The following is a 22885-nucleotide window of genomic DNA, read 5'->3' as shown; positions in this document are numbered from 1 at the left end:
ATTTTAGTCTTCAAATTTATGAAGGAAGCTCTGTCCCTGTTCCTCTCACCATGGAGCTATATAAGTTCCCCCAAATACAGTTGTTATGGTTAACATTCTACAGTTTAGTTTTCATACTGGAAAGAGTAAGAATAGAATGGGATTTCTGCCAGTGCTAGCCTGTCTTTCTCCAGCTTCATCCTGAGTTTCTTCCTTGAAAAGCCTAGGTCATTTGGAAGATCAAATGAAGCTACCTATTCACCCATGGATATTGGAGATATGATCTTTTGTGAATGTAAGTGGTATTGTGTTGAATAGGTAAGTTAGTTTTGTCAATATATTTATCTGTTGATCTAGCTGTATTTTGTTAGGGGTATATTACGCTTTTCATTAAATAGGCTATCAATCTCTTGTTACTTTGCTCATATTTATCTTTGTTATATTCTCAAATTTTTGCCTGATAAGGACTCCTAGCTATCTAGTCTTAGATCGGATTTCCTTTTCAATATATGTTAATGTACAGCACATTATCTCAGTTTTAGTATTGTTGCTCTGGTATCTTGATAACGCCCCAAAACCTCCATCTCTTCAATGTGCACAATTGTTGCGTTACGAACGTCAGTTTAGAACATAATATCATCTGCCCAGAGGTTAATTTCTCTAAAAATAAACCTTGGGATACAAAGGGATAACCTAATTGTGAGTTCTGATAGGCAGAGGCTCACTATACATTAACAAAAGTAACTGGGAAAGTGAACATCCCTACCTCGTCACTCTAGTAATATTGATTCTCTTTTTTAGATTCTTGTCGAAATAGAGGGCGGCTCACAATGTTTTTTTTTTAGTAATGTTTATTAAACTGGGGCTTATCCCAAAAGCTGGTATCATCTCCCAAAGATATATCCAATTTATTCTGTCAAATGACTTCGCCATATCTATTAAAACTATTGCCAGTATGTTCATGCATGTGGTTGCCAGATATATGTAGCCAATAAGTAGTTGTGTTAGGTCACAAATCTGTCTGTTCGAAATCAACTCTTTATCGGCATGTATACATTTCGGTTCAAGTTCAATAATGATACGAGTTTGTATGAATCATCTCTTTTCGGTATTTGTTAGGTTTTAGGATCAGGACTATTGTATCTTCTTTCCAGGAGGGAGGAATTTTTGAGTTGGTTCAGGAGATTTAATTAAACATTTCCTTCCACAAGGGAGCTTGCAATGTTATCGAACTTCTTATAAAGTTTTATCGGGATGCCTGCCATCTATTAAAGCTGCTTTCCCATTCTAAGCTTTTTTTTATTTGGTGAGAGATTTTCTTCTCAGTGATCTCTTCTGATAGGGCTTATTTTTTGCTCTTCTGAGAGAAACGAAGATGTCTGCTCTTCAGACATGTTTTTATATTAGATATGTCAGGTAGATTAGTTTCTGTATGAAGAGAACTGAACATCTTAGGTAGGCATGCTTCCAGATCCTCTGTTTTATTTGATACGTTGCTTATATCATCAACCACGAATTCAGATTTCTGGCTATATCTGTCCTCATTGTCTGTGCTAAAAGAGCTCCACTTTTTTCCATATATTCAAAAAGCTTGATTTTGTTGGCCTCCTAAAGTGCTCGACCTTTTTCTCTATCATGGCCCTGAATTAATGTCTCCTGCCTAACTTTTGATTATGAGTATTTGCAGCACTTTTGGAATTTTCTTTCTAGTTATATCCTGAGTTGACGTATTTCCTGCTCTTGGGTGCTCTCTTCATTTTGCTCAATTTTAAAATATAGTTGCTGATTATCTGCACATCACTCTTCGAATAACCATCCAAAACAAATATGTCCCTGCATTGAATTGAAAGTACGCATGGCATTCCGTAACACTTGAATGAGTTCTGGGTCTAATAACAAAGTATGATTTAAGGTCCACCTACGCTGCCTGCTAAGGAAGGGCAAAGGACAATATTACTGATGAGTGATCTGAGAAACGCACTGGTATATGTCAAATATCTTTCACTTTATACACTACAATATTGTATAATTAATGGTAAACTAATCTAGAGTAATGGCCATATTTCTTACTTTGGAATGTGTAGCAATTCTGGGATTCCATCTTCCTATATCAAATATCTCATAAACCAAACTCCTGCAAAATATTCTATAATGTGTTGCTGACTTTCAGAATATTTATCAAACTCTGCTTTGATGACCTATCAAACGCCTTGTTAAGGAGTCTATTAAGGAAACCCCTCCCCCGAATCAATATGGCGTAGGGAACTCCAAAGAAGTTAGTGCAAGAGTGTTTAATGTGCCATACCACCAACATTTGGGCCTTTAAGACCAGCGCATGTGAAATTTACATGATTTCTTTTCAGATTACACATTATCCACCTTCCTGTGGAATCTATTATCTGACTAATAAGCATTATCACCAAATTATGTTTTAGGATTAAGGCATCTCCTTTTGAAATGCCCATGTGATCTGCACCTTCATAATGATGTAACCAACTCCCTTTATTTATTAGTGTTTAGCCCTTTGACCATTTCAAATAAGTGTCTTGCACTATTAAAATTTGTAATTCACATTGTTCCAAATATTGAAATATACATGTCTGCTTCTTTCAAACTTGGAGATCATTTACACTCCATTATATGACACAACATTCTCTAGTTTTATCATTCCCACCCCATAAAGAGTGTTTTACAATGAACTGCTCAGAGATACTGAATATTGGCTTGCCTTTGTTGAACATGTTTGACATGAAGACATTTTGTTTATATTTTTATCCCAATGCTCCCCACCCAATGCACCTCCCGGGAAATCATCCCATTATTTATTTACTTTTTAAAATATGTTTTTATTAGCAATGTAGGACAACATGAATGACTAGGAGCAATAAAATACACATTATGGTGGTGCACACAGGATGGAGTATCACGTCATACATAACTTGATTTATCAGATATATGCTGCGTAGTGAGCAACCATTTGTGCTTCTGGTTCATTGACAGCCAGGAAGAGTTAAGGATAGGGAAAATGTGTAGGAGAGGGATAGAGGAAAAAGGGAGCGTGGGAACAACAATGTAACAGTGTGAGAGCTCGTAGTACATGATATTTGTAAGTGAGGGACCGGGGATCCTCGCATCCAAGTATATTACCATTAAAAAGGGAATATATTGCAGTTTGACCTGCAGAAGGGGCATTACATCTGTTAAAGCAGGGCTATAAATGTAGTGGTCATCAGGCAAATCATGGGGAAAGGGAGAGAGGGAAGGTCGGATATGCGGAAGACGGCAGGGGGTGCCAGGAGTAGCTCATAGTGGGGAAGTTGTGTCATTCAGCACAAGAAGCTCCTGTTCTTGCTGCATTTGTTTTCATAATGGAGCACGGCTGGGGGCTGATTGTGGGCCATGGTGAAAATATTTCTGTTAATTGCAGCGCATGATGGTTCAGGATCTCTCCCGCTGGAGAGATCCTGAACTACCAAATAGTTCTCCGACACCCATCCACCATAACAAACTTACCCAGATACTGAGTGATGACTTGTGGATGCTTACTCTATTTTTTTACTCCAACACCACTCCAGGCTTCTGCAAGAGGCAGAGAGGCTCCTCCTTTTATTAGTATTTATTCCAAGCTTTACCCCAGAAAGGGGGCTGTCATATATCACTGCCATTGTTTTAATGTTGGTGAAAAAGGTTTCTGTCTCCATTTTGGACTTCAACAAGGTAAGTCAGTTCCTCTACTTCGAGAAATGTAAACTGTACAGTTATTACAGGAAGTAGCTCTTTCACATTAGGGATCTGGACTCGATAGCTTCCCTCTGCTGTAGGAGAAGGTCCGCTGTTATCCATAGTTAAACCATTGCTTTTGTTCTTTAATGCTGCTCTGAGGCGGTCTGATCTAGCCCCAATGCTCTAAAGCTGGGCAGCCAGCTTAAACAAATCACCCTGATCCTGCCGCTGCCATCAGCCCCACTCTGAAACTCCCAACACTCACGGCTAGACCAGCACGCCTGACTGCCTGTGATAATTATAAAGTAGTAACAATGGTATGGTCTAGAGGGTGGGGGAAGAGTCGCGGCAGTTGGGGCGACACTCCTCCGCCCTTTAAAAGGACCCGCCCCTACGGGATCATATTAGATACAGTGCCCTGGGGGCTCAACTGGCGCGTGTGCCCATTTTCTTCACACAAAGCTGTATCATTTTAGGCCAAGCGCCTGTTTGATTTTAGTTCGAGCCTAGGCAGCGTAGTGCAGTTCTGCGAGGGATGCTGTATCGAGGAATGGCATAGAAACTCTGCCCATTTCCTACCCATCTTTTTAATTGGCTTCTGTCCTTTCGAAATTATTGCTTTTCACTTGTGAATAGGCTTAGTAGTCCCTTCTTGGTACCGCCTTGTCTGCATTTGTATCCTCCCATAACGACTGGACTTTTTACTTGTGTTCTAACACGATCTGCTTTACCTAGTGGGTGAGCACTGTTGTCTTTAATGATCTTTCCTATTCCACCCACGACGTCGCAGCAGGCCACCACCTTTTATATCATGCCATTTACTCATATTTTTTCATTTCCAGCACAGTCCACTTTAACTACAGCGGCTGTGCTTATTTATTTAATTTACCATTGAAGTATGCTTTCACTTGTGCAGCTGCGCTTATATAATTCACAGCACGACCGCTTTCACTTTAGCAGCTGCGCTACAAAAGCTTTCTTTCTGTATTTATTTTTATTACACTTTGTGAAAAAGCCCTCCATAGGCACTTTCACTTTAATGTTGGCCACGCCCCTTTCTTTAGACGCTGCACCCACACGCATTGTCTGGTTCCTGGTGCACATAACCTTGGCTGCAGCGCACCGAGACCTTACACTGCCGCCCACATAGGAAAACAATTAGAGGGAACATTGGTCATAGCGATGATCAGAGAATGCATGCTCTTCCCGTCCATTCCTGTTCTGGTAGAGGGTGGTAAGATTCTGGTTCTTGCTGTGGGACATATCTCTGCCCTTCCTTCGTGCCACAAAACGTTATTTTTTACTGCCTCAGGCTATATGCATAGGGGTCGTCAGGATGCCTGTCATTCTCTGCATCCTTTTATAGATTAGCAGGAGGATGGAACAGTAGTTTGCTAGGCAAAGTTTCTTTAAGACATAGTTCAGTAAGCTGCTTTGTCTCTTTGGCATCTGGAATCTTCCGTCAACAAGTGTATTAAAAGGTTCATCGTTGACAGTGTGCAGGTTTCTCTATCAATAAAAGCAAAGAATGCTTTTTCTGGGGTAAAATGACAACATTGGTGTTTGAGGTGATAGCAAAGTTCAGGGAATCCCTTCTCACTTGACAGCTGGCACAAATCTGAGGTGAAATGGCTTCTAGAATGAGCAAGGCTAAGGGCACAGTCACCCCATTGGCTGAAATTCAGGTATTTTCTAATTAGGTGAACATGCTACTGAAAGCGGCAATGTTCTGAGGCATTTTGGGAGGCAGTCCCTCAAACTACTATTATAAAGTTACCAGGAGACTCCCACCTAGATGACAGGAAATGATTGAATTGAGCAAGTCTATGAAAGAACCAATGTTGGAGAATGAATGGTTAACGTCTTTTTTTTTATATAATAGAAGCAATGTATTAAAACAGACAAGTTAATTTTGGATAATCTGTTTTTTGTTAGTAAGCGGCTCTATGATTACATTTATCTTATGCTTTGTTTGGCATTTGTAGTGCATCACTATTGGAAGTTATAAAAGATCATGTTTTCAAAACATATACTTAGGAAACCGGTCATGCTTACCAACTATAGCATCATTTCAGACCACCCCAACAGAGATCCATGAGAGCAACCTGAACATTGTAGGTTTGTGCACATGGTTCACAGACTGGCACCAGGGTCAGGGCTGAGGACGTCCCATGGTCCTTGAAAGCAAGTACCATTTTAGTAAAATAGTGCTGAAAGAGAACTGCATCAGAACTTTATAGGCCACATCGACCACACCAGAACATACGCATAAGCAGGTCTCAAATGCCTTCCTTATATCCACATGTGAAGGTGTGGTCACGGTCTACACCCGCTAGATACATGCCCTAGTTTGTCTCTATTCTAGCGCAAATTCAAGGGCACAATTGTAGGAAACAGGGTATGCCCTAGTCCGCAGAGCTTTCTCAATGGTTCTTGACTGTAGGGCCTCAACATGCTGCCCAAAAAGTATTTTTCAGACTAGAGGCTTCCTTTAATCCTTTAACCTTTTGGTACTGTCCAAAGATTCTCAGGGCAACATGTTTCTGGATAGTTCTTAACATCTGCTTCTTGGACCCTGCTTGTGTTTGAATAGTTTGATTTTATTATATCCCTCCATATGCAAAAGCTGCTTGTTCAGCAAGTTACCCAGTCTATTGGTCACAAGACTGTTCACAGCTTGTTTCTGGGCTACCTCAGCTGACCCCAAGATTCCTGAGACTAGGTTTTTTGATTTCTGCTACCTACTATATTGCTCATTGAGAGGAGCAGCACTACTGCTTACGTGTCCAGTTTGTTACATCTTGATTATGAGGACAACTGCATTCAGAAAGTAAAATCTCATTATTTGAATTAATCACAGTACTGGAACCCTGCAAATAAATTCTGCAAGCTATGCAATTTTGCTTAGTTGGGGCCATTGAACTCCAGTAGGCTGTGCCCTCCAAAATAAAAGGCTTGTATTTGCTTTAGGTGAATGGAGGCACATCTTGATCTGTGGGAGAACAAGTACATGGAGGAGGGTGGATCATTACCTGCTCCCAGTATCAGAGTAGACCAGACATTAATATTCAGCATCATTTGGTTGGATCCAGTTTGATAATGCGCCCGCATATGATCTTGCGACACCCCTGTCAAACCGTCCAGGGTGAGTGAAAGCAGCTGTATGGAGGAAAGGTGTCAGTATCAGCAACAGGTATCACAAAACAGCCCATTTCATTCAACATCAAAAACCCAAACATAATCCCACCTCATGACACAGATAGACACCATTTCCAATAAACAAAGTCTAAACGAGCAGAAGTGACAAAGCCCACTGCAGTAAGTTATACCTAGCAAATTGTGGTACTGGCACGGTCTTACTAGGACACTATCAGGTGTTGCATACCCACAATGGGAATTACAGAGCACACAGTGTCAATGATTCACCTAGGCATAATAGGGAGTAAACAACACACTGTGAGTCGTAGTTAAAAATGTATCATGGGAAGAGGATAACAGTGGACTGTGATACTCACCAGGAGGAGCTCCCCGTAGCCAAAGACATGGTTGTCCTCAGTGTTCCCGTTTTTTGGTCTATACATGAAGAGTGCCACACCAGAGACTATCAAAAGCACGCACAAATACTTAGCCAACGGGTACCGCTTCTTCAAAAGAGTAACCCCCAGCAGCATCACTATGTAAAAAAAAAAGACAGAGAGGACGATGACTGCTGAGTGGAAAGAACAGTACAGAGTATTGTTGCAAGAACACTTGTGATTTTTTTCTAGACAAAACGCATCTGAACAGCCCCCCTGCCCTGTAAACTATTCGCCTGACTCACCCAATGCCTCTCCTCCGGTGAATTTGACAATCTGTCAATAGACTTAAGGGGCTCCACAATTTTGGCTGGACTGTTTGTAAAATGACAGGATCGCCCAAAGTGAATCCCAGCGTAGGTGAGGGTGGCTAACACTCTTTTATCCCAGCCAGATAACAGCTGGCAGCACGAGTCTAGTTGAGGAACACATTAAACTGTGAGCAGCCTACTAACTCCCTACGCTAAAGGTTCATCCAGTTCACTATAAATGTAGTGGCAGCCACCGCCTACATTAAGTGGTAGGGCGGGGGGATGGGGGTGGGTAATATTTTTAAAAACATATCTACCACTCCACTCCTCCGGACACTGCCGGCTGCCTCATTGCTCCTTGGAAATGGATGTGCCTCAAAGCACAGGCTCCCCACCGAATCCAGACACTGCAGCACCAGGATTGCTCTGAGCGGCCTCGTTTGCCGCTCAGACAGTGCCTGGAAGACTGTGTTGTTTCTCCAACCCGGCTGTCGAACAGAGCTTGGTTGGAGAAGCATAAGTGCGCATGTGTGTCTGGCCGGCCTAAGACGGCCAGCCAAACAGATATGCGCATTTAGAAGTGCACACTACTTCTCCGCCATCTCCCGGTCTTGCCTGGCCCCGCACTATACTAATTACGTGACTTGGGACAGCGAAAAATAAAGTGATAATAACATTGTGTTATTATCATTTTATTGATCATCTGCTGGCTCTGTGCAGAGGGGTGACGCTCCTCGGCCATTACAGGGGAACCACCCCTGCATAAACGAGGTCTCTTGCCTGCCTTTATGTGCAACTAGGATTGCCACCTTTCCTAAAGAAAAATACCAGCCATATGCCCACGTTTTAGGATTCTCAAAGGCCCAGACATGATACTTATATAGAACTTTATATAAAATTGCCAATATTCAATCGTAACAGGACTTTTCTGTTTTTGTACACTTTAATGATCAGTCGGATCATTAGCAGGTCCAGAACACATTTTAAAGTAATGCATAGATGTTAAAGTGGGCAAAAAATTGCGCCCACTGGGACATCATTTGTCTGGATACACAAGATCATGCTGCCTTTGCCCTGGGTAGAAATGGGTACTTGCTTTCCCCCGAAGATCAGGACCCTGTCCCTGACAGTTTCTCTATTTGAAAAAAGGGAAGGGTATGGCATTCTTTCTCCTATTAACAGAGTAAGTTTCTACTGCTTTGATGAAATTCATCCCTCCTCTTCCTCTCCTATTGGTGGTCATCTAGAAACACAGGCCATCCTTTGGGCTCGGTCTGAGAGCAATCCCCCTCTACATCTTGACCAGTTTGACCTTGTACTCTGCTCTGATCAGAGAGGAAAATGAAAATTAGACTTTGGCTGGCTCAGGTATACCGTGTCTCCGATGAGGCTTATGTACTGGACACCTGGGCTCAGCTGACTCGTACATTGTTTGGAAATCCAGAGTGAACTGTGCTCAAGTCCAAAACTTACATTATCAGTAACCAGACCAAACGAGGTCCTGCACTTCTTTGACTCAGGCTAAAGAAAATACGGGACTCTTGAAAAAAGCCTTGCTCCAGTCACTTGTTTAGAGAGGAGGAATTGACCTGCCCTGTGAGAAAAGGAGTTACTCTGATGTTGGGAAAAGTAGCATAGGCACAACTGAAGGACACCACAAAAACCCTAGATTAACCAGTAGCCAAGGCATCCCAGCAGCCCTAAGGGAGTAAACCCAATGTAATATCTTAGACATCGAGGTGCAAAGAAGACTTCATCAAGTGAACTCGGGGCTCGAAAAATCCAGAAAATTGTACTAGTCCTGCAGGTCTAGTACCTTGAAAAATCTCCTCGACCTAACTGCAACCTACTTGACCTCCGTCTCTGAAAGCGGAGCAAATGTCACAAGATGACAAGATTTAAAGGCATTTTTATTGCTCATTTGCTTTGTAAGCAATAAAAATGCCTTTAAATCTTGTTATCTTGTCACATTTGCTCCGTTTACAAAGACAGAGGACAAAAGTTAGTTTGTCTTCCTACTCGCCCTTTCTGGCAAGTAGGACCTAAAAATAGCTCATCCTCATTAATTCTACCTCGCAAATGCGAGCAGGTGAGTGGATTTGTCGAGCCCTAGAACTGATACGTCTGAATGCCCATTTAAGGTGCCCTGCATAGTCTTCACAACCACTGAGAGGAGGGGTGATTTTCCAATGGCTGTGGCAAACTTTACAGAGAGGCCATTATTATTAGTAATTAAAAAAAAAAAAAAAAAAAAAAAAGAATCTGCCACTAATTTTCATCTTATGCCAAGCTTGTAGCATGCAACCAGGTTACCTATTAGCTTACCTAATACCATCAATCTTATCAACTTAAGGACTCAAAGTGTCCTTCAAAAATATGCTGAGACACTTTTGTAATGCAAGAAAAAAGGCGAGGGACCAAATTCTCCTTTGCTTGCAACAGAATCAACAAAGTGCCACAGGAAAGTCGATAGCTTCACTTCTTGGTGCTCAATTAGGCAATATCCGGAACCAAACTGACTCAAAAAACGTGTAAAGTATAGCACTTAGAACAGTCTTACGTATAGCCATAGGTCACATGTTTCATAACGCTCGTGAAAATTCATATTGCTATATTAGAACCATAAAGTCATCTCAATATTAATAGTATGCCTGAAACACCAGAATGTCATTGTGAACCTGCTGGAAGAGAAACACGCAGTGCTCTTGTTAGAGCCAGTGAGGTGCAGGCTGAACGAGAATGCCCCTACAAGGTCCTAAATATCTTGATGTAAACAAACTACATAGTTGACTGCTTGGATCACATCATCATTTACACCACTGATCAAGATGGTTTATGGCCCAGCCAAATCTACAGAAGAGTGTAGAAGATCTTAGGATTTGAAGTCTGACTTATAAAGCTGGTAATCCAATATGATCGAATTACAATGCAGTCTTAAAGCATTGACCTGCTGTACTGCTGTGAATGCACCTACATTTTGTTTTTCTGTGTAAAGAGTCTGGGAATGACTGAACAGAGGCTACTTAGTGGTTTTTTCTTTGTTTAAAGCAAACTCAAGGAGATGATGGAAGGAGCGCTGAAACGTTTCAGACACTCACTCCCAGTCACAGATATGGGTTGAATCCATCATCGTTCTTTAGCTCACTTTGCCCCCTCAGTTCAGACCCATCTATATGTAAATCAGTCTTGACCCTGTTCCTAATGGGAATAGTCCAGCCCGAACTGCCAAACCAGATTTTCCCTGGCCCGGAAACAAGCATCCTGGGACCGGTTTCGGGGTAACACCCCTCATCAGCCAGGCTAGCTTGAATCCAGTGGCAAAGTGAGCAAGGGACCCAAGTTTGGGCATACCCTGCCAACTTAGCGCGAACAAAGCAAACACAAGGAGATGATGGATGGACCACTGAAACTTTTCAGACAATCACCCCCAGTCACAGATCTGGGTTGAATCCATCATCGTTCTTTAGCTCACTTCGCCACCCCAGTTCAGACCTAGCTATATGCAAATCAGCCTTGACCCTGTGCCTCATGTTTTGAAGTCCGAAATATAAAGCTGGTAATCCAATATAATCGAATTACATTGCAGTCTTAAAACACAGACGCATTGCACTGCACCTACATTTTGTTTTTCTGTGTAAAGAGTCTGGGAATGACTGAATGGAGGCTACTTAGTGGTTTTTTCTTTGTTCATACTTAATGACTCATCAGCCCTTTAATCTTTTTTCTCTTTCTATTGCAATCTCTGGAAGTGAAACTCAAGATTGCTTATAATTTTGGATGAGGGTCTGGTGCGGCAGTGAAAATGCTACTTCCTCAGGACTTTAGAATCATGAATTCAATTACATGAACCCCTGCTGTCTGTCCTCTGGAAACAGTTGGAACTCGGGGTTTTAGCAAATGTGCCATAAACGGATGTTTGAAAAGAGCCGGCGCTGATCCAGTATGTGAGAAACTTGCTGGAAACCAGGCATCATGGTTTCACTTACTTCCAACACACCTAAGAGGTCTTATGTCCTATCCTGTAGTGCATTCACGTCACTACTGAACATTCTCCTCGAGCTTGACCATGCAACAAGTCCCCACCACTACATTCATGTAATAAGGTAACTGAGTATTATGATGTGTTTGTGTGTACACCAGCATATACTATCGTTGTTTCTCTTTTCTGGGGGTCACCCTAAAACATTTGCAAAGGAATCGATCATTGATAGCAAAACCGGTCTGTAGCGTTGTGTGTTGGTGGAACATGCTTAGTTCTGTCAATGCTTGGGAGTAAAGCAACTAGGGTGTGTTTGTAAATGGCCTAGCACTTCCATAGAAAAGCTGCTTTGTTGAATCTGATTGGAAGAGAGCAGCATGTATTCTTGAGCTTGTGGTTTGAATAGGTCTGGTAAGCTGGTTGCCTGCAGAACCTAATTTATCTAAATCTCAAGGACAGAGTAAAATTGACAACCAAGTCTACTTAAGCATGCTGCACCATGAGAGGCCAGCTGACTGTGTTCTACTCACTCTGACTGCCCACCAGAGCCAGTTTTTGTTTCTAAAATTAGTTGTTTTAATAATGGTTGTTAGATTGTTTTATATTCTGATTTATGTAGCGCTTAGTAACCATAAAGATGCTTTGAGCTCCCTTGCCTGGTGGTGAAGAGAAAGGGCAGTATGGAATGAGCGTGTGTTCATGCTTCATTTAATGTGTGAAAAGAGTTTGTATGTGCATGTACGGTAAAGCCTACACAAAGGATACAAAGAGAAAGGCTACTGTGCATCAGTATTTTACCCTCTTGTGAACAAATGGAAAAAACTTCCTACCTGGAATTGGTTTACAGGACTTCCCCAGAACCTGCAAAACAAAATAATAATTTAAAAGAGCACAGTCTCAGCAGCACAATCAAAGAAAAAAGAGGCACTGGCTGTATACTTTACCCAACATCACAAACGAACAGCTTACATTTATCAATAACACTCAACTTCCAACTGACATAACATAAGAGGATCCTGCAAATAACCCTCAGACAGAAGGGTGGCCATAACTGGCATTTAAATAAAGGGCATCTGTTTTTATTGAGAATCAAAATTCCGCTAATCTTAGCCCTTTTCCAGATTCAGTAGAACAACCTGGCCCCAAGAACAAGTATTTGAATTAAGGTTACTGATCTGGATTTGAGAATGGGGGCAAATCCTTTCAGGGTGATCCTGAAAATTGTTGAAATGAGGAAAGATAGTGTTGATTTGTATTCATTTATCAAATGCTGTAAGGATTGCAATACCTAGATTATGATCTCAGAATTTGATATACAGTCAAAAATACTCCATTTAAGACATGATTAAAAAGTGACCACGAGTTAAATCGCAATTTAAGTGATAGATTCTTTTTTCCAAAGTCTGCTGTACTATGCAAATTGTCCTTAAAGGTTAACGTGACTCCAGAGCCTGGCTGTTTTTACATAATTTCAAAAAATGGTTGATTGAAGGTAGCAGTTAACATCTGGAACAGGCTTTTTCATTATTAATCCTAAACAACTTAATATTTGCTTGTGACGAGTACTGGACATTAGTCATGTGTTATTCGTTCGTCCTGCCCTCTCAAAGTAAAGGAAAAAGTAGTTTAGACCAATGTTGATTATACAACATATTACTACAGTTTCGGATGTACTCGATTTGTTGTATAATACTGGCACAGTGTTTGTTATAAGTTGTTTACATTTTAAAATATTGTTTATTGTATTTGACATATAACATGATAATTGCTGTGTAAAAGAGGCTCAACATATTGCTCGGCGTAATTATAAACTAAATAAATAGATACAACTGATTTGTGAGCTGCTCTTCAATTAATCGTTTTCCTGGTGTTGCAAAACAAGGACAGCAAAACAGCAGAGTAATACAAGTCTACAAGGATCATAAAGAGATGGGAAGCATGTTCAATAGCGCAGGAATAAGAAGACTGAAGGCTCTCCTGCATGCTTTCTCCTGGGAATATCGAGGTACCCTGAGGGCAAGCTTTCACAGATAACGAAGAGCTCACTTAGGACCAAACACTTCCTGCTAGAAAGATAGGGTAATCCCACGAACTGAACAGCGGGCTTGATCTGCAACTGAACAGGAGTCCCTAGCGGCAGCCTGTGTAGATAAGAGAGGGTCAAATGAATGACCTGATAACATGCAGTGGCACCGAAGAGCAGGCTAGCAGCAACATGGATGCACTTGGATAGCTTGTCATCAGGTACCTTTGAAGTTGGAGGTAATCTGAATTGCCAGAATACGGTTACAATTAGATGACAACACATTAACGTTTTGGCTACTTCAGAATATAAAGAGCGAGTGAAATAGAAAGGGGCTTCCTTTGAGGGAGGCCGAGTGAAAAAAAACACTTACGTGATACTCTGCACTCCGAGACAACAAGTTATAAGAAAGCAGGAAAACTGCATGGATTTTTTACGGTCACAAAAAAGCAAAACCATTCCAACACTGGGCCATCTGTGTACCACCCACTCCAGCATACAAAAAGACAAAGTATGCTATGGTTGAAAGGTTTAAATGCAGTCGACAGATCTAAAAAGATCACGGTAGAGGGAGTGACATCATCCACTACTAAACAAAACTGTGATTTTGTTTTGGAAAAATAAAAAGAGACGGAACCGTTTTAAATAAAGACATAATATGCTAAAAGAAAGAAGATATAAAAGAATATTACACTCAGCCTACACAGAACTGAGACAGCACTTGCATTACCAAAATAAACCTGTAAATCACCCACTTTCAATTTCCAAAGCAGAAGAATCCTAGATTGCCATTTAATATTGTCCCATTATTTTCCCATTCTCTATTCAAGAGTTTCAGCTTTCATCTCGCCACACCCATTTACACTTCTGATTCTCTGCTTTAACACCACCACAGGGCACAACATCCCAGATACTGGATAACAAGCAGATCCTCTATACTGTTACCTGTGTCGGGTAGTTAACAAACTGGAGTGCAGAGTTGCTGGAGACCATGGCTCCCAGATACGTGAGTGAGCAGACAGCATACAGCCAGTTCTGGGTACGATCCACTCGGCCCTTCTCAAAAAATTGGATTACTGCAGAGAAGCGATAAAGTGAGTGTTACCAGTGGCATTGTGGAGGATATTTCTAGCACAGGAGTCCAACATTCCCTCAGCACAGGGGTTATCCCAATACTGATGATCACCATTCATACCCAGGAGAACTGTAGGATTCATGCTCAACATTCGAGGCCATTATTCCTCAGAATGGGAATAGCTCCAGACAATCCCAATTCTATGAGTACATCGTTCAGCACAGGGTAGATTGTGGGTGACATTTCTAATATTGGAGGACACAATTCATCCAAGACGATCGTTCAACAAATGAAGAGTGCAACTAGGTCTGGGACAGTATGCAGAGTACATGTTGTGATGTGTGTTACCAAGCTCTATTCAACTTGGGGAGCAGCTCATTTCCTTATCAAGGAAATTAACAGACATCATCAAAGAGCGTGGGACATATCACATCTCCGTAGCAACAGACATTACCAGGGACTCTTAGAAGTAGGCAGATAATTCAAAATACCCCATGCTTTCAACCATACCTCACACTTTGACACATACATCAAATGACACCAAACTAGAAAAGTCCAACTTTTTAATCGTCCTTTCTTCCATTCTCTTACCATATTCTCCTTTCACCCTTAAATACATATATCTTTTCATGTCTCCACCAATTTATCAATCAAACCTTCCACCTTTCCATCAGTCCATGCAGCAATCTTTTCATCCTCCCTTCCAACATGTCTTCCATCCATGCATTCTGATACCCTTCTATCCATCCACCTATGCATCCATCCATTAAGCATTGGCTCGTTCATTGTGGATTCATTTATCCTCCGATCATCATTACATTTTCCTGGCAACCTATTCAATTTTTTACCCTTGCATCCATCCTGTCATCCTTCAATCTATCTATCATTCACATTTCCATCGATTCGCCCTCTTTTCTTTCACCCTTCCTTTCTGAATTTGTCATTTCTTTCCTTCCAGCATTCCTCAGACCCTTCACTTTTTCCACTTTCTTCCCCTCTTTAATTTATTTTCTCTCCTCACTTTCTTTCTCATCACTCTCTGCCACTTTGTTGCCTCCCTCTCTGTTCATTGAATCACATTTTCATCCTTTATCTTTTAATTTCTATGATTGTACTTGCCACCGCTCAGCTCCCACCCATCAGCTATACCTTGTTACTCCCACACATGTTATTTGCTTCTGTTTGCAGATCGAGTTTAGAAGCCCATCTGGCTCTGTGGCAACCCTCACTTTAGCTGCTAGACTCTGCTATTGCGGATGACTCAGCAGAATTAGCACACAAGATGATAGTGCAGGTACTCATCATACGTTATAGCACAGCTTCCTACCACACGCATGTTTACATGGAGCATATGTACCCCAATCACAAATCTAAAGGAACTGACCAGTGGGCTAAATGGGTACAGCAGTAAGAGACAAGCACTGGTAAAGCAAATAGATCTTGGCAACGTGAGAGCTCTTGGCATTGTCAATGTCAATGTTTTTAGCCATGTGGCATAGCAACACAGCTGCTAAAAGGTACTGCCACATCGATTTATACCTATTTGCCCATATAGAATCTCCAATGCCCTGAAGAAGTCCTGTGTGTAAGGATGTAGCGCGTTGGCTGTCTGTCTTTAAACAATGAATTAATAAAAAAAAGAGAAAACACTATTCTTTACACAACTATTTTTTGCTATGTTGAACATTTATGACCATTAGAAATTTGGACTTTTTTTTAAAAGTTGTGCAGCTCCGAAACGGTGTTTGTCAACAACACAGCTGCTGTTTACCAACACTGAAAGTTGCGAAAAATTACCAGATGAAGATTAAGTCATAGTAAAACAGCAGTGGCTGTGTACCGATCTGGAGAATTGCCACTGTGCTCCGTTTGAATCCAAACCATCTGAAGGAACATCTGCATACTGGGGTTGTGTAGAGCACACTAAAGCAAACAGCTGATGAGAAGAGTAAGATGGGACAGTTCAGAAAGAAGTATGGTCATGTTGTAAAGATAATACCACAGCCTTGCGGGGAGAGTATGACCTGCACTGTGGCTGTGCTTTAAGTATGGCAGGAGCCTGTGCAGGCAGAGTCCCCTCGTACGTCAAATAATTGATTGTTGGGCAGTACTGTGTGGTGACGGGGTAGTAGTACCCACCTCTGCAATGCTGCGGTGCCGGCTGGATGCACTTTTAGTAAACACTGACTGTATTATAATACTCATAAGTTTCTGATCATCAACATATATGGTGCAATCTAGAAAGTTAATAGTTTCTGTACTGTACTCCATCTATAATATGCTATTTCGAGAGTTCTGGTTCAAGATAGAATGAAAATGTATTAGAGTATTTATGTCACCTTTCCATATGATAAAAATATCAATTTACCTTAGCCATAATAGTACATTGTTCTTAAAGTTGACTGACAAATCACCATAACTCATTTAGTTTTCAACGTTACCCATGAACAGGGATGCATAGGATATCCCCGACACGACTTGGACACAGATAGTGCGGCGAGCGCCAAAAAGCACTAGGAATGCACGCTTCCAGCTAATACACTTGTATATCCTCCACAGGGCTTATCTAACGCCTGGTAAAATTGGGAAATATTTCGGAGTGGCTGACGCAGCATGTCCCAGGTGCACCGCGGAGCGAGTGGAATTGGGTCACATGCTATGGGACTGCTCACACCTACGAGACTACTGGCAAGGGATTGGAGAAACACTCAATGACTAAACAAACAGAGACTTGGAGTATGATAAGGCCATTAGCATACTGCACTGGTTCCCCCACACGCCAAAAAATAAGATCACCACTAGGTTTATAGATATGGGACTTCTCTTGGCTAAAAGAGAAATAACGAGGAACTGGAAAGCGAGAACGGGCCCCACTTATAGGCGATGGGAGACTGAATTCCTGAAATGTGCAGCGTGTGAGAGTACGCTCAGATACCAGCAGGCTCGCCGAACAGCGGATGATAAGGCGCTAGAGGCGGCAGCCGCATGGGAGGCGCTTGTGCAGGCATTGCGGGACAGCGCAACCCCAGATAGGGTGAGCACTCCCAGTGATGACGCCGCAGCCCCTGACCACATGCAGGTTACAAACACCACTTAGACATTTATCGATTCCTGACTACACTCATGAAGGCAGGCTAACAGCGGGCTCAGGCGTAGGGGGGGCGACCTATGGGGAGGTGGGTGGGGAGGGGTAGAGTTGCAAGTTATTTAGATGTTTGGGGGAGTGGGGATTGAGAGGGGAGAAAAGTAAAAGCGGACGAGGAACTCCCAGGCGCTTCGGCCGCACCGGTCACTGCGCATTGAGGGACGTTGCACAACGCCGCCCGACCTCCGGGTTGTGGGTTTAAAGGCTGTGTTAAATGGGTAACGTGGATTGCGGGGAGCTGGCAACAGGGAGAAGATGGATAACTGCTTGCACCCTGTATTTCATAAGTCTGCAATAAAAACTGTTTAAAAAAAATAATAAATGAACAGGGATGCATACAACGTCACAAACCCATCGCGGTACCGGAGGTTGATGGAATAGAGAATTTTTGTAGATGAAAAAGTTATTACATAGTACAAAATTGGCCGTTTCTAATAACATCCTACTATGTGACAATAAGTTGCCACTTCTGCTGCTGAGGTAGTATTCCATACTTTTGAGGCCATCTGTGTGTGAGATACAAGTGTATAAGGATTTAACATCCATCTTAACTATTGTGTGTTCTTTTCACCATAAGTTTTCAGTTTGTCACTTATTTTGGTGTGGTGTATTTATGTAATAATTAAATTTCTGTACAGTTGTAATTTTTCATGTTTTTTTTTTTTAAATTTTTGTCTTGTTTTCCTTTCTTCTCTTTGTGATCTTGCTCTCTAAGATCTAATTTTACTTACGGTCATGTAATTTATTTCTATGTACTTGCTGGGCATTATCAACAGCATTTATCAAATATATGTTGTATGGCCCTGATGAAGCGTCATGTTGTTGTGAAAAATGTGTTGGCCTACGAAGAACTTTTGAAGCAACAATAAATAAACCTGTGATTGATTCATTCAATCTTGATTACTGAGTGTTACTTAATAAGTCTCAGACCTCAAAATACAGTTAGTGTTTACGTTAGTAGTAATTGGTCCATGCTATCGGGGAGGGCTAAACACAGGAAGAGGCACGACGCATGCATGCCATGGACAAATGGGGAGAAAGAATACAAGAGCAACAATGGAGCCAGCAAATGGGAAGTCCATGGACAGGCTGAATCCCACAAAGTATATACAACAGTCTCTTCAAGACAGTGCATGTCCTGTCTAGCAGAGACCTAATAAAATCATAAAGTGAATGGTGTAAAACTCGAACATTTCGAAATTAACAGCAAGTCCTCATAGCTGTATTCCGCTCCATTATTTAAGGACAAACAAAAGACAGCTCAGTCTGTGACACTAAAGAATGGTTAGTAAGAGAACAAGCGAGTGGAAGGGGTGGAACGGGAAGAATGGAGCTGAAAAGAGGGATAATAACTCAGACAGAGGGGGAAGAAGCAAGAGGGAGAGACTACAACCAAACAGTTACACAAAGATGAAGTATTGCTTGAAGTGAAGGATAGGCAGCTCATACTTGAACTGGAAGACTGGTCCAGTCGACGATCTGCATGGGGATGAATATTTAATTCTTGAGGTAACAGGAGGAAGCCACTCTTCCCCATTATACACTTTATGGTATCAAGCATAGTGAGTTTGCTTCTGAACATATTGTGAGACCCATTGATGATCATGAATAGTGGAATGCTTAAGTTTACTACCTTTTAGACTGTGAAACAGGCAGTTAAAGGAAGACAGTGCAATTGTTAGAGCGATCCTACCTTCAGATACCCTTCAAATCAGACTGTCAACCACACAGATAATGCTCTTGAAGGACAAAGTGTGTTTCAGCGATACTGCCCAGGAGGGTGTTTACTTAGTACGTATAGGACAGACCAGTGTTTTTACTTCAGTACGAACGTCTGACACAAGGAGGAAGGTCCTTAGGATGCTGAATACAGAGTTGGTGCCAGGCAGTTTTGTCATGTCTTCGATGTGGCTTCCAAAGCTTAATATAGTGTCACACTGTGCGGTAATGCCATCAGGCTGATCACTAACAGCCAACCTTGCAACTTGTGGCTTGCTGGCAATAATCAAAAATTTAGCCTTCAGGTGTCTGAGAAACACCTTGAACATGATGATTAGTAGCCATGTCCAGAACATGCCTTTAGAGAGAGCAGAGTTCACTCGGCATACTAACTGATCTTTACATTTTTCTTGGTGAGGACTTCAAGTGGCTCCATCTATTCTATTGTATTGTGTTACAGAAAGTCATATTAGTTCGATCAGAAATGTTGTACATTAGAACATCAGCACCACATAGGATATATGCCAAATGGTTAATAAGGTACTGCTACAGGACTGTGAGCAGTGATGGCAAACCATAAAGCAAACATGTCTAAATCTACACAAATATATAATTTTTTGTTTTCTAGTAGCAAGAGATAACTCTTAATGGCTGTTTGAGAGCCTGAAGAGAGACAAATGCTTGGTTGCCTGGGGAGCGATGTGCGCCCCTGGAGGAGTCCTTAGAAGTACAAAGACTGAAATCTAGGTTCATCATGGGGATGTTTAAGTGTAGATAGGTGAGCTTGAGAAGTCAATCTAGGGTTACAAGTGGTAATATAATGGGTCAGGGAGTTGGAGAACTAATCAGCAGAAAAACAGTTTACAGTCTTGAATACTACTGTTGGTTTGTAGAGGGCCTTGTTTTTTGGCAGCAAGCCAGCAAGCTTGCTTACAATAGGGTGAGGTTTTTGTGTGCAGAGAATATGGAGATGGTTCTAGTAGCAAGGGAGAGAAATGTATACAGAGCAAGAAAAAAGATTTGGGGTATCACTTACTAGTAGAGGTTTGCATTAGTTCAACTTACCGGGAAGTTGATCAGTCCTTTTTTTGTTTTGTTTGTTTTTAAAGAACCTAGTACCATGCGTCAGAGTGATAAAAGGTTCAGGGCACATGCATGGATCAAAACAAATGCCAAGACTGTTATGTTGGTGATTGTAGGGTTAAGTGTAAGACATGTGAGGATGTGGGGTGGGGGGGAAGAGAGGGGAGTTTTTGGGTAAAGTTCACTTGGTTTTTTTGCAGGGACTGATACGGGGCATTTACAGCACTGATACTTGCCTTTCGAAATTACACCATGGCCGTACAGAACGATGACAGATACTCGGTCCTCTCCTGGAACGTCAATGGGCTGGGGGACAAGGTAAAGAGAGGCTTAGTCTCGGCGTACATTAAAAATTGAAACCCAAGATAATTTTTCTGCAAGAAACGCATCTGAAAGGCACGCAGTGTAGGTTCTTGGGTAGAGGCACTTACAAGACAGTGGCGCATGCCGGCTTTTCTTCCGGGGCCAGGGGGGTTGCCATTTTAATAAAGAAAGCCTGGCCGTTTAGAACTGAACGTACATGGACAGACCCAAATGGGACATATGTGGCAGTGAAAGGCGTATGGAATAGGAGGGACATTAGTCTTATAAGCGTATATGCTCCTCCAAGACTACAAAAGCAGACGCTGGAAAAACTAGCAGGTATCCTCTTTAAGGTAGGCTCCGGTACTCACCTAGTCAGAGGGGAGTTTAATGACGTAATGGACCCTCGGTGTGATCGTAAAATGGTCCCTCTTGCAGGTTCTAGTGAAACACAACTCAAGAGATTCGCAGACACCCTAGCACTGACAGACCTATGGCGTAGGCACCACCCAGGTACTAGAGCGTATTCCTTTTACTCCGGAGCGCATAAAACCTTTGAGAATAGACTATATCCTGGCCCCGGCGGGAGAGGTGAAGGAGATCCAAAAGGCAGACTCCTTAACAAGAGGCCTCTCTGACCACTCGCCCCTATGGCTAACAGTGGGAAGAGGTGGGAAACGTGTGGGTAATGACTGGAGGCTTAATGCCTGGGAACTAAAGGATCCGAAGGTAGCTCAGGAAATTAGAGTGGATTTGAAGCACTATTTTCAAGAAAATGTGGGCTCGGTGGAGTCGGCTATAACTATCTGGGAGGCAGTCCTAAGAGATAGGGCCCAGAACATAATAGCACACAAAAAAGGCCAGGCACAGAAAGATATTTCGGAGACCGAAACTAGGCTCCTTCAGTTAGATAAGCAGGCCCTCACAAGTGATGATCCCGTATTGCTCCGGAGAATGAGTACTCTACGCCAGGAATACTTGGCTATGGCCAGGGATGATGCGCAACAGGCGATTCAGACTATGCATCGGCACCTCTACGATGTGGGGGATAAGGCAGGTACGCTGCTAGCATGGCTCAGTAGGAAAGAACAGGACAGCAGATGGGTAACCCAGATAGAGACCGATAATGGCCAGAGGCATGTGACCCCTGTGAAGATAGCGGAGGCCTTCGCCCATTATTACAAGGTTTTCTACGCCAAACATCCCCTAGCGGGACCATCAGAGATTTAAAGCTATTTAGAGGCGATAGAGGTCCCCAGACTAAGAGAAGAGGATGCCTGAGCGTTGGAAGCCGAGATAACTCTGGAGGAAGTAGGGGCAGCTATCAGTTACCTGAAGTCTGGGAAAGCTCCGGGTTCCAACGGACTGCCGCCAGAACTCTTCAAACAAAATGCTGCCTTATTGGGCCCCCACCTGTTGAACCTATACCTGGAGGAGCGAGACGTGGGTAGTTTACCAAAAGACCTCCGCACTGCCACAATAGTGGTGATACCTAAGAAAGATAGACCGCCACAGATGTGCAGCTCATATAGTCCCATCTCGCTTTTAAAATATAGAGACGAAGATACTGGCATGTGTCCTCATTGGCAGGCTCACAACAGTTATATCTAGTCTCATTCACCATGACCAATCTGGCTTTATGCCAAGAAGGTCCACGAGATTAAACCTGCGCAGAGTACACAATTGGCTTGAGGTAACTAGCAACAGGGCAGACCCGCATTTAATACTCTCCCTTGATGCTGAAAAAGCGTTTGATACTGTTCACTGGCCTTATCTCATGTCCACACCGGAGAGGTTTGGTTTTGGTCCCAAATTTAGGCAATGGATAAGTCTTTTATGCAAGAAGCCACTGGCCCGGGTACGGGTCAATGGAGCGCTCTCTGGGGAATTTCCAATACAGCGAGTGACTAGACAGGGAGGTCCCCTGTACCCCCTTCTTTTTGCTCTTGTGTCGGAGCCTCTTACGTGCGTCATTAGAGCGCATCCGGATACGACCAGGTTTCGGTGTAGCGACACAGAAATTAAGGACG

General features: G+C 42.4%; 1 protein-coding gene across 4 annotated transcripts in view; it reads right to left on the bottom strand.

Moving 5' to 3' along the window:
• Window positions 1-22885, bottom strand: part of SLC35B1 (solute carrier family 35 member B1) — a 252538-nt gene that overhangs the window by 49555 nt on the left and 180098 nt on the right. For 3 of the 4 annotated variants that reach the window (XM_078645262.1, XM_078645263.1, XM_078645264.1), the window contains 4 exons: window positions 14476-14606; window positions 12338-12368; window positions 7218-7375; window positions 6735-6861 (listed from right to left, as the gene is read on the bottom strand). In XM_078645262.1, the coding sequence (XP_078501388.1) occupies window positions 6735-6861; window positions 7218-7375; window positions 12338-12368; window positions 14476-14606 (447 nt within the window). Of the gene's footprint in view, window positions 1-6734; window positions 6862-7217; window positions 7376-12337; window positions 12369-14475; window positions 14607-20788; window positions 20859-22885 lie in introns of all 4 variants that reach the window. The other variant, XM_078645265.1, reaches the window with a different exon arrangement.

The sequence above is a fragment of the Lissotriton helveticus genome, chromosome 5_1 (assembly GCF_964261635.1).
Source record: "Lissotriton helveticus chromosome 5_1, aLisHel1.1, whole genome shotgun sequence".
Classification (NCBI taxonomy): domain Eukaryota; kingdom Metazoa; phylum Chordata; class Amphibia; order Caudata; family Salamandridae; genus Lissotriton; species Lissotriton helveticus.
Note: the sequence above shows the minus strand (reverse complement) of the source record. Positions and strands in the feature narration are given on the sequence as shown.